The sequence below is a fragment of the Amblyraja radiata genome, chromosome 10 (assembly GCF_010909765.2).
Source record: "Amblyraja radiata isolate CabotCenter1 chromosome 10, sAmbRad1.1.pri, whole genome shotgun sequence".
In the NCBI taxonomy this organism is placed as follows: domain Eukaryota; kingdom Metazoa; phylum Chordata; class Chondrichthyes; order Rajiformes; family Rajidae; genus Amblyraja; species Amblyraja radiata.
Genome location: NC_045965.1, coordinates 30,508,333 through 30,520,704, shown reverse-complemented (window position 1 = coordinate 30,520,704; position 12,372 = coordinate 30,508,333). Strand labels below are relative to the sequence as shown.

At 39.4% G+C, this 12,372-nt stretch overlaps 1 protein-coding gene across 2 annotated transcripts in view; it reads left to right on the top strand.

Annotated features, from left to right (window-relative positions):
* The window catches only part of wls (Wnt ligand secretion mediator), a 55,935-nt gene extending 46,109 nt beyond the window's left edge, over positions 1-9,826 (top strand). Inside the window, exons 10-13 of one of the 2 annotated variants that reach the window (XM_033028466.1) lie at positions 1,096-1,179; positions 4,089-4,245; positions 5,023-5,075; positions 7,532-9,826. In XM_033028466.1, coding sequence (XP_032884357.1) covers positions 1,096-1,179; positions 4,089-4,245; positions 5,023-5,075; positions 7,532-7,540 — 303 coding nt within the window. In that variant the 3' untranslated portion in view covers positions 7,541-9,826. The remainder of the gene's footprint in view (positions 1-1,095; positions 1,180-4,088; positions 4,246-5,022; positions 5,076-7,531) is intronic. The other variant, XM_033028465.1, reaches the window with a different exon arrangement.
* The last annotated feature ends 2,546 nt before the right edge of the window (positions 9,827-12,372 follow it).

Genomic DNA, 12,372 nt, shown 5'->3' with positions numbered 1-12,372 from the left:
CCTCTCATTTTAAACCTATGTCCTCTGGTTCTTGATTTCTCTGTGTATCTACCCTATCTGATCCTCGTGATCTTATATACCTCTATTAATATGACCCTCATCATGTGCTCCGAGAAAAAGTTCTAACTTGCCTAACCTCTATCTATAGCTCATGCCCTCAAGCCCTGACAACATCCCCATAAATCTTCTCTAAAACCTCTGTGCACGCTTTTCAGCTTAACATTTTTCTTGTAGCTGGTTGGCCAATGATATTCCAAATGTGGCCTCCCTGCCATCTTGTACAGCTGCAACATAACATCACAACTTTTATGCTTCTATTATTGTATATTTATTTATTTATTTGTGTGTTATGCATTAATGGGCCTGCAAAACTGAGCTTAGTAAGAATTTCACTGTTTCTTTGGTGGTACGTATGGCAAGTAAACGCCCTTGATTTTAGAAGAATGAGGGTCACTTTGTGTCACTTAAGTCACTTTAGTAAATGGTTTGTCTGACCGATCCTTTACTGTGATCCTTACACTTCTTTGGTGGCTCATATTCCATGTAGAATTTTGACAGAAAAAGAATGTCAGGTCAGAGGAGCAACAGTTGAAAATGTTTGTCTTCTAATTTTAAAGGCTGCCCCGTTTTTGGCACCTTTTGCAATCGCCTGGCCTGCTTTGCTGCCAGTACTTCAACATGAATTATAAATGCTATTGGGCCGATGTTGGTTTTCAGCTGTTTTCAACTACATGCCAGGTTGAGGAAACAATGAGATCATAAAATGGAGCAAGCATTTCTCTCAGGAGTCTATCTTGAATGCCTTTGAGATGGAAATTGGAGGAGCATGCTCTTGTTAGATGCGACGAAGGGTTGCAGAGAGAAATCTTGATTTAAGCCACAGAAAAGCTTGAGACTTTTTCAGTAGGACTCTCAGTATGGGAGAAGCTGAAACATAGCTGAAATAATTAATTTTAATGGGAATGGGTTTATTCGACAGATGAACTTGACGACAGCTAGACAGTAGATCCAGCAGTATTTTTTATGAAGGAAAAAAAACACGTGATGTTAGTTTGCATTTTATCATGTTTATGATAAGTTTCTTTCTTTTTTCAGGGATTAATATTTCGGTTCAAGTTCCTGATGCTTGTCACACTGACCTGTGCAGCCATGACTATCATATTCTTCATTATAAGTCAGGTAAAAGTTAACTATTATTGAATACAGTCTGAGCCGTTGTGGATTTCCATTAGGTTTTGCCACTGTATTGAGGATAGCACGCAAGTTGATAACCCACTGCACCTATTTGAACTGAATTGCAGATATGGGAAAAATACAGTAAATAAAAACGGTGGGCGTTTACTCACTCTTTTTGCCCTGTTGCCATGTTAAATTGCCAGCCTCAAGTGGACTGGATTCGGACAGGATGTCCAATTTACAGTTTCCTCCCTGAGACACTCTGGTTTCATCAGCAGGCCAAACCTGCCCGAGTTTGGATGAAAGACTTAACCCAGAAAAGATTTCTTCTGACACAAAATGCGGGAGTAACTCAGCGGGACAGTCAACATCTCTGGAAAGAAGGAATGGGTGAAGTTTCGGGTGGAGATTCCTTTTCTTCCTCCACCACATTTTCAGACAGAACTCCTGACTTTCTCCATTGGTCTTCTAATCGAGTCCACATCACAAGACTAGAAATTGTTCAGCCAGAGCTGAACACACTTTTCGGCATCTGCATACAATGGCGTCTTGCGCTTATTTTATATAGAGGTTGAAAGATTAGTGGAAATAGGGCCGCAATGTGAACGCTCTTTCTTTGACCCCCTTCCTTTGGTGAAAATATTTTCCTATCCCTTCTTAAGTCGACTAATTACCCTAGACCTGTACCCCTTGGTTACAGATCGTTAAGAGAAATAGGATCTTCTGTTTCATCATATTTAGGCTTTCAAAATTTTACATCTTTTCATTATCTCCCCTCGGGACTTCGGAAGGAAGTAAGAAATAAAGCATAGTTTGGCCGCACAGCCTGTTTCTGCCATGTAATCAGATCATTATTCATATTTTGCCTTCTATACACTCCTCCACCATTCATTTCATCCTGACTCCATATCCATGCCCCCCCAAAAAATTAGTTTTGGTCTTGAATTTACTCAATGACTGAGTATCCATAGCCTTCTGAAGTAGACAATTTCAAAAGGTTACCATTCTCTTGAAGAAAACAACTGCAGCCTAGACAATCTTTAGTCAGGATTAAATTTCTTACCACCTGCAATCATCTTATAAATCTTACTTGCTCCATACTCTTCCAAATGCTATTAAACAGTCCTATGACTAATGTGTAGGAAGGGACTGCAGATGCTGGTTTACACCGAGACTGAAAAAGGGGCCTGACATGAAACATCACCAATTCCTTCAATCGAGAGATGCTGCCTTGCCTGTTGAGTTACTCTGGCATTTTGTGTCTATGTTCTATGACTAATGTTTTGGATGGCTCCATTGTGGCATTCTCACAATTACATTCGATGCTGTTTATTACTTTGTTTTACCCATAGTTCCAGTGAAATCATGTAATTGTGAAGAATAGCTGATAGCATGATACAGCTTTCTGGCTACAATGTGAAGATCAGCAACTTCAGATCATTAGCACTTCTGGCATTTTGTTTTATTTGATTTGCAGCATTTGCAGTATATTACTTGGTAATTTCAAATAATAATGCTGCTCCTCCCATTAAGCTTTCCCCAGATTAGCCTATTTTTATTTTAATGTCCAACATGCGCTATTAGTGTTCTGTTTGTGTCGGTCTCTTCATAGATGCTTACTGGCCTGGGGTTTCCGCATTTTCTACCAAAATTTACAAAATCTGCAGGATTTTGCTTGCTTTTCCTGTTAATAGCCTGTGTCCCATAGGAAAGCCAGGGCAGGGGCTGAGATATTGCTGTCGTGCTGGCATTTTCTGGTCTGCTGCTGATTTTGTGCATGGGACAGGGATGCTGATCCCAGAATATTGAACTTTGCCCTGTGGCATGATTCCAATTATGAAACTGTTTATAATAAGGGCATAGCTCAGTTGTCAAAATAGCAAACTGAACGAATGCAGGCTTTGATGCATTGTTACATTGATTACTGGGTACTGCTGCGCAGCTAACTATGCTGAATTTAATTAAAGCAGTTGACGTCAGTGAATGTGGTATATTTGCATTCCCACAGTAAGTTTAACAGTTCCATTGCACCTGAACAAAAGCAGGCACCCACTTGTTAAATGCCAGCTGTGACTAAAAGCAAAGCTAGCAGCATTTTCTATCGATATTGATGCAAATTTCTTATTTGCAGTTCATTTCACTTTGGAAATAGTCAATACCACTAATTTTGTTGTTTTCATTTAAACTGGGCAGAACACACAGTTCCTTGTAGCATTACTTTGGAATCCAATGCAATAAAAACAGAATTCAAAGTGTTCGCTCACCATTAACCTATTTGTATTCTTATGTGCATCTAATGTGCCTTGAAAGCTTTACATGTTCATTTTGGGGGAGCAGGTGACTTCCTATGGGTATTTGACTTTGTTTTATTGGGGTTTCTAAGAGTAATTCCTGCCACTATTGATGCAAAACTATAGAAAGCTCGGTTTTATTTTTGCTTTCATTTGATTGTGGTTCATCATTTGCTATCTGGTCTTTGAATTTCATACGACGTATTTCATGGGAGTTTTTTTTTTTTGCTTTGACACCCATATTGGCGTACAAGTTGTAAATCAACCTTTAAGCAATTTGAGATATTTGCAAAAATGGGGGAAAATTAATTTCTAGCGATCCACAAGGTTTGAATGTATTCATCCAAGTGTGCACAAAAACTCGAAGCAAGGATATCACTAATATTTCTTTACATTGCAGAATTTTTCTTCTTCAGTGATGCACATTTGCTATGCTGTGGATTTTAAGATTACCGGATGTCTTGTAATTTGCCTGTTCATTGTCAACCTGACCGTGGCTAATGAATGACGACAACCACATCAACAAATATGCATGGAAATATAGAATATAAATGCTGGTTCTTTATGGCAATTATAAGCTATTTTGCAAACATCACATAAAATTGTGGATTTTCTCTTCAGGTAAATGATGGAAACTGGAAGTGGGGAGAATACACCATCCAGGTGAACAGTGCTTTCTTCACCGGCATTTATGGCATGTGGAACTTGTATGTCTTCGCCATCATGTTTTTGTATGCTCCTTCCCATAAGTGTTACAGCAACAGTGACCAATCGAATGGTAAGTTTCCATTTTTTAAAAATCATTCTTAAAGGTTGAAGAGCCTTTCTTTCTCTTGAAAAGTTACCAGCTGTGCCAAATTTCTTTTTTTTAATTTAACAGCATGGATAATTTGAAAAGTTTATTAGGAAAGTCATTTAGAAATCCCCCAAATTGTAGAAATGCAGTTTGTAGGAATGATTTATAACGGCCTACAATATTTGTTATTGAACAAAATATATGGCCAATTAATACCTGTCCACATTTTAACATGCCTAATATTTCCTTTTTTATTGTCCCATTTGATAACATAATTCCCAAGTTGTATCAATTGGAATAAAACATTTCCAGATCTTAGTAAATGTGTACAGTAGTTAATAACCTATACCAACAGGAAACTGTGTACCACATTTGCACCTGAATTGCTAAAATATCAGCTATTAATGGTTTTAAAAGTCCAATGTGCTTTTTTCAGTATTTACGAGGGCCAATCTTTTTTGTTGCCTATTCCATACAGTGATGGAAATGGGGGGTTTGCAGGTGGACGACGTACCCCTACTTCTCAGTTTCCAGCTCTGGTTTAATGAGTACTATAGAAAGATTCGAGTCATTTATCACTTTATTCAACTCAGACGAAAACGGTTTGGTAACTGCCTCTGTTAGCACTTGTTAACAGCCAGTAGTTAACACGTAGTTATACAATGTGTCATCAATACATCGATCTACATTCCTCAGTAAATATAATTGTGTTTTGACCATGTATTAATGACGCAGTGTTCCTTTGAATAAAATTCACAGGAGAATTTTTTAAACTCACTGTCAGGGCTACTGGACCGCGAGCATGGGCTCAGGTAAAGTCACATTATTTTATTCCAAGTTATTTTATTTGCCCCTCTGCCCCTCTCTCACCACATAGGGAACCAGATGCCAAAAACAGTGGTGGAAAATATATTTTCAAAACAATCTAAAATGTCTATTATGATTGATGAATCTATTACTATTAATGGGAAAACTGTTCTAGTAAGCTGCTTGAGAGCAGCAGTTGGTGAATCTTCCCAACCTATATCATTCGATTTTGACTTGGAACATATGAAACTTGGTGCAAATGCAAAATCTATATATGATGGGCTTCTAAGTTGCTTACGAAGAGGTGGTTTTTCAATACTGTACCTAAAAGAAAATGTGATATCACTTGTAATTGATGGTGCATCAGTAATGTTAGGATGAAATGCAGGGGTTGCAAAACTGTTTCTTGAAGATTTCCCTAATGCGACTGTTTGGCACTGTGCCAGTCACAGGCTTGAACTCAGTGTAGGTGATGCTATAAATGAAGTTGCAGGTTTGAATCATTTTCAGATATTTTGTGATAAATTGTATTCCTTATATCATAGGTCTCCTAAGAATCAGGATGAGTTAAGTGCATGTGCTGAGGCTCTTCACTGTCAACTGTTGAAAATTGGTTGTGTTTTCAGTGTGAGATGGGTCGCTTCGTCTTACCGAACTGTAAAGGCAATGTGGCAGTATTATGAAGCTAGTTGGGAGCAAGCAAGGAAAAGCAAGCTGTGATGCTTCAAGACCTAGTGCAGAGAGAGCAAAGTACGAGGGGCTGAAAAAAGTATTAGAATCATCAGCTTTTGTAAATAATTTGGGCTTGTTGATGGTCAGTTTGCTAGAGTTGTCTGAACTGTCACTTGAACTGCAGAACTGAAATTGTACACTTGTGGAAATTAAACAAACTATCAAGGTTCTTGAATGTCAAATAGAGAAGCCAGGAAAATGTTATACTCAAGTGGAGAAAGCAACAAGCCAGATGATATTTAATGGAATAAATGTGAGAGCTGGTAAAGTACCTACTATACATAGACAACTGTTTTTGAGGAGTTTGGTCAATAATATGAAATAATATTGAATCTACAACAGCTTCCAATGATAAATGTAAAAAGTTAATTAACAAGTCAAAATATTTAGATATTAACAATATTCCAGAAGATTCACTTTTTGGGGATAATGATGTAGAAGAAATGGCAGAGCAATTTGGCTTAAATGGTTGGCTTTGTGTCAGGGCCTTCAGAGAATTTAAGTAATCTAAAGGGAAGGTAGTTTCTGCAGATTTTCAGCGGCTGCTAACGGCTGTAAATACAATTCCGGTATCAACAGCAGAATGTGAAAGAAGCTTCAGTGGCATGAATTTCTGCATTTCACCACAACGTGCAAGACTTCAAACTGATCATCTCTCAACTCTTCTGTTTATTAAGTTGGTGGGACCTCCCCTGTCAAAATTCAACCCCGAAGAATATGTGAGGACATGGCTTCTTAGTAGCAGAAGGCGTGCTGAAGAAACAGCATGCAGAAAGAAAGAGGAGGTGACAGAAAAAAATTGAGATTGTATACCATTATGGAACATTTTGTAATGTAAACACAGAGGGAGAGAGATGCAAGAAAGCAGCTATGACATATACTACACAATAAACAATTATAAATACACAATAAACAAGTTATGCATTCTTGTACTCTTACATGGGTATGACTGCACATAAAAAAAATTCTCCCCCGCCCCCTTCCTTCCCAACCTCAGCCTCAAGGACCTTAGAGTGCCCCTAGTTTCTAAACCCCATATCCATTACTGATTCCAGTCAACCAGTTATGGTATTCAACTCAGAATTACATTTGACTCTCCTGGCAAAATACTTTAGTTGTGACGGTAAAAAATCTGGGGATGAGTAAAAAGAAACTACTCGTTATCCGGTGCATCCGCCTTGGAACTACAGATAAGAGTCAGCTCCCTTCCCTCAAGTATTGAGAAACACCACAATATTCTACAGATGACCTGCAAAAAAATTAAGGGGGACCTCATGGAAACTTACAGAATAATGATAAGCATAGATAGAGTGGATGATGATAGGATGTTTCCACTGGTGGGAGAGTCTAGGACTAGAGGTCATAGTCTCAGAATTAAAGGACACTCTTTTAGAAAGGAGGTGAGGAGGAACTTCTCTAGTCAGAGGGTAGTTAATCTGTGGAACTCATTGCCACAGAGGGCTGTGGAGGCCAAGTCAATGGATATTTTTACGGCAGAGATAGACAAATTCTTGATTAGAACGGGTGTCGAGCATTGTTGGGAGAATGCACGAAAATGGGATTAGGAGGCAGAGATCAACCAAGATTGAATGGTGGAGTGGCCTCGATGGGCCAAATGGCCTAATTCTACTCCTATAATGTGAACTTCCTCAACCTGGACACAAAACTGACTGGAGAGGTGACAAAAAATGTAGGCTACGCTAACATTGTATGGCTTTCTTGCCTTCAGGTGATCTAGGAGTAAATGGTGGTGAGGAGCTGCAGCTGACTACCACAATCACCCATGCTGATGGACCAACTGAAATTTATAGATTGGCTGGCAAGGAGGCACAGGAGTGATGATGGGGCTGGAATTGGAAGAAGTCGTACCAGCAACACAAGTCCAACTAAGCAATTCGGAAGAGAAGTGTAAATCTGCTCTGTGATGTGTGAACTGAGGTCATGTGACATGGATTTGGGCCTGTTGAAATTCCTGTTGCTGGTGAAAGAACTCCTGCATCCAATAATTTTGCGAAAATTTGTATAATCTGTGGAAGATTCCAGAACTGTGCCTTTATAAAATGGGATGATGTTCCTTTCTTTTTCTGAAAGCAGTCAAGTGCACATTTAATTGTCAAAGCAAATTACCATCACTGTAGTTTATAACTTTCTGAGCATTAATTTCTGTAACTATAAAGTATTGTAGCGTGGCAACTATGCGAGGGCAGACACCTCCATTGCTCAAGGGATTGAGACTGTGGGAGGTCAAGAGTCAAGTCAAGAGTGTTTTATTGTCATTGCTCCCAGACAATTATATAGCATCTTAAGTTCTCGGGCTGGCTCAAAACGCTTTGCATTTAGTAACTCACTCAGATGTAACAGATTTAGATTCTAGGTTTTACAAGAAGAGCATATTTGCTGACTCCGTTCCTAATGGAGATCAACATTATTGTCGTAGAAGACACCTTTTTAAATATAGATTGTAAAAACACGCTTAAACTATTATCTGTGTACTCAAACATTTATTCTAGATACATTTAAAAGCGTAGTTCCTCAGAATGGAAGAGAAATGTAAAGACAACTTGAATATGTTGCATAATCTGAGCTCCTTCTTCGATGTGCCACAGTTATGTTGTGCACAAGCAGAATGTGGATTACTGGTGTATTCTTGAACTAGTTGTATACATAATGCAATTGGATAATCTACATAAGGCATCAGCTTTGTCTGGAAGCTCTCAGTAAACCTGATACTTTATATGGTTTGGGCTTCTATTCACAGTTAGATGATAGAGACATGGCAAGCTACACATGCTGGTTTGCCAAAAAAGAAAATGGTGGAGTAACACGGTGGGTCAGACGGCATCTCTGAAGAATGTGGATAGGTCACGTTTATGGTCAGGACTCTTCAGTCTGAATAAGGGTCCCTACCTGAAATGTCGCCAATCCATGTTCTCCAGAGATGCTGCCTGACCTGTTGAGTTTCTTCAACACCTTGCATTAGCTTTCACAGCTAGATGATGTCTGATTTGATATGTAGTGAACTTCTGTGGTGTCCAAAGGATGGAAGGAATTTTAGATATCAAGATTATTCCAAGACCAGTAAAGCAGGAAAGATTTCTCTCAAAACAGTAGAATGATCAGTGTGGATTTTTTCACTTTGAAATAAGAATTAGACCGTAATTTAAATCAAGAGTGCGGAATGTGTTCAACTGGAGCTGCAGTCTGTTACTTTAGTGCTGAGAGTGCTTCTTGTGCAAAGGATTGGTTAAAGTTGTCTCCCTCTCCTGAAGGTCAGGAAGTTACCATTTTGGATATATGATAGAATATCCTCCTTTCTCTGCTGAAGTTGCTGGAAAATGATAACCCATCCGGAGAACAACGCTTGAGTATTTTACCCGTATAACTATTCTATTAGCAGTTATTGGGCATAATGCTTTCCATGACAAGAGCACTGTATAATGATCAAGTTTAGTGATTGTAACAGTTTAATGTTATTTGAAATTCCCTTCCTTTCTTGCCCAGGACAGTCATGTGCAACCTTCTGTAAAAGCATGAGATGAACTCTTTAGAAAAAAACTAGGGTTCTCCTCATGTATGTGGGTCAGTACCACACCATACTGAGAATCACTAAAGAAATGTGCTTGATACATTAAGCTGTATCTCAGTTGGTTAAAATCGGACATCATTGAGTAGTGTGATGAAAGGCTTCTGACATTGGCATGCATTATTAAAAGCATTATTCAAACAGATCTGAGAGTGAATGCAGGCATTACACACCAGTACCTTTGCAATAGGGATATGTTGCAGACACAAAGAGAACATTTCAGTAAACTATTTGTCATTATGGTCAATTTTAGTTTGAAACAAAAGGGATATAGCATGTCCTTTAACACAAATATTAAGATGGAAACCATGCTACTCCGGTCGTGTAGATAATTTATGACACAACTGTATAGATTATTCCATTTTAGGTGGTGAAAGGATTTTTTAATCATGGAAGTAGATTGCTTGTATGCTAATTTTAAATAAAGTTTGTATTGTGTAATTGTGTTCAGCCGTTGTCACTGATAAGACTGTCTTGAACAAGTTATCCTGAAGGTGCAGCAATACATTGACTCAGTTCGTTATGCTCTGCATGTCCATTTGCCACAATTGTCATTCCAACATCTGAAAGCAATGGGCAGGTGTTCAAGGAATAGCCACCTTATTATTTTGTTGAGAACAGGCAATGAATGATCAATTACAATGTTAGTTTTACACCTGGGAGGCAAATTGGAAATCTGCCCCACAAGCAGTGTTTGGGACCTCTCCAAGGATTGTACTGCAGTTCTGGGTCACCTGAATATCTGACATTTCCAGGCCTCTGGCCACAATGTTCAACTTCTGTGGGTGGACCAACATTCCAACCTGACACATGGTGTGATTGGCCCAATACCTGAGGTGACTGCAGGTGTGCCATGTGTAGCCTTCAGAAAGGTTCCCAGTACCACGTGGTCCCAGTAATTCTTAAGATGGACGCATTTCCATGAATACTAGCCAGACATGACAACTCTACAGTTCTATTTGGGTAATGGATATTTAACATCCCAGCTCCAGTGATTTTAGCAATTAGAAATCATAAAATTATGGTAAGAAATTGGGCCTGCTGATGAGAGTACCCAACCCCTGCAGGTCAGGCAGCATTTGAGGAGGGAAATGGAAGACAACATTTTGCATTTGACCCTTTCTTCAGACTGATGGAGCAAATGGGAGAGAGCTGATAGAGAGGTGAGGAGTGGGACAAGAGCTAACAAATACAAAATTAGATACTGGTGATGAGGGGTTAATTGAGAAAGAGATGGGTGAAGATAGAAACAGGTTGAAAGTGATAAATGGAGAAGACAAAGTGTGCGGATGGTGGAATCTGATAAGAAGCAAAAAGGAGCGAAATGCTGAGTCAGAGGGAGCGACGTGGGTGGAAGGGAACTAGTTGAGTACGGGGAAAGGAAAATGGGGGACCTGGATTAGAGAGGTTGGGAGATCAGCACATGGAGGAGGGAATGAAACTGGGTGAATACCTGAAATTGTCGAATTCAATGTTCATCCTGCAACAAGGAGCTGCAGATGTTGGTTTACAAAGTGCTGGAGTGACTCAGCAGGTTAGGCAGCATCTTTGGAGAACATGGATAGAAGACACTTTGGGTCAGTACCTTTCTTAAGTACACCTCTCATCCTGCCTCTTGCCCTACACCACCTCCCACCCTGCCTCTTGCATAGGTATTCCCAGGTAAGGATAATGTCATGTGCAACAGACCTCGATGTAATCTGCTGAACACGGAACCTTGTTTCCTAGCTTGCATGTCAGTCTTAGTCGGAGCCCAGAAATGCCTCTCTGACTATGACTGACATACATCACGTTCCTGCTGACCATTTGTTTATTCATTTCATATGCCTGAACTGGGACCATAGAAACATAGAAAATAGGTGCAGGAGTAGGCCATTCAGTCCTTCGAGCCTGCACCGCCATTCAATATGATCATGGCTGATCATCCACCTCATCCACCTGAACACCTCCAAATTAGGTTTTGTCCCCAATACATTAACAAACAACTCTTGCAATCAATAATAGCAAATAATTCTAACAAAGGAAATCAATTCCTCCTGTCTCTGATTGTACTGCCTAATAGATTTGGTGCTGTTGATCATGCCTGTTAAACTTGCAAAGAAGCACAGTTTGAATGAAAAGAAAAAAAAGATTGTTAGAAGCACAAATCTCTTGTTTTAATTACATCAGTAGAATATGGCTGAATTTTCTTGTAATGGTCTTTAATAGGAATAACAGATTATGAATATGCCTGGATTCCATGAATTTATATGTTTGAAAGGTAACATTGTTTACACGGATGGACAGGGTGGTGAAAAAAGGTGTTTGGGCATACTGATATTGTAAGGCTATAAGTATAGAAATTGAGACAAAGATAAACACAAATGCTGGAGTAACTTAGCAGTACAGGCAGCATCTCTGGAGTGAAGGAATGGGTAACATTCCGGTGGAGACCCTTCTTCAGTCTTCAATAGTCTTCTGTCTCAAACCGAAACATCACCCATTCCTTTCCTCCAGGTAATGCCTGTCCAGCTGAGTGACTTCTGCATTTTGTGCCTATCTTCAGTTTAGACCAGCATCTGCAATTCCTTCCTACACATAGAAATTGGGATGTTATGTTGCAATTGTACAAGATATTCAGTGAAGCCACACTTGGAATATTGTCTTAAGAGGTATATTTGGTGTAAACAGATAAGATGTCCTGTTAACCGAGCCAATGGCCATCCACACTTCAGTAGAAGTTGTGATCACTGTCGTACATAGCAGTGTAAGGAATGATGGTAAAGCACACACACCAAATTCCTATACTTCTAGCGGCGGAAGTCCCCAGGAACTGGAGGACAGAGATGTGTGGTGCGTCTGTCACCGTTCCCGTTGGAAACCAGCACCACTGCGTCGCTAATGTTTTCAACAACAGTTTTGCACCTGAGCAATTAGACTGGAATGAACTTGTTTAGCCGAATGTTTTGTTCAAATCATCAGTCAGTTCTATTTCGTCCTAACCAAAA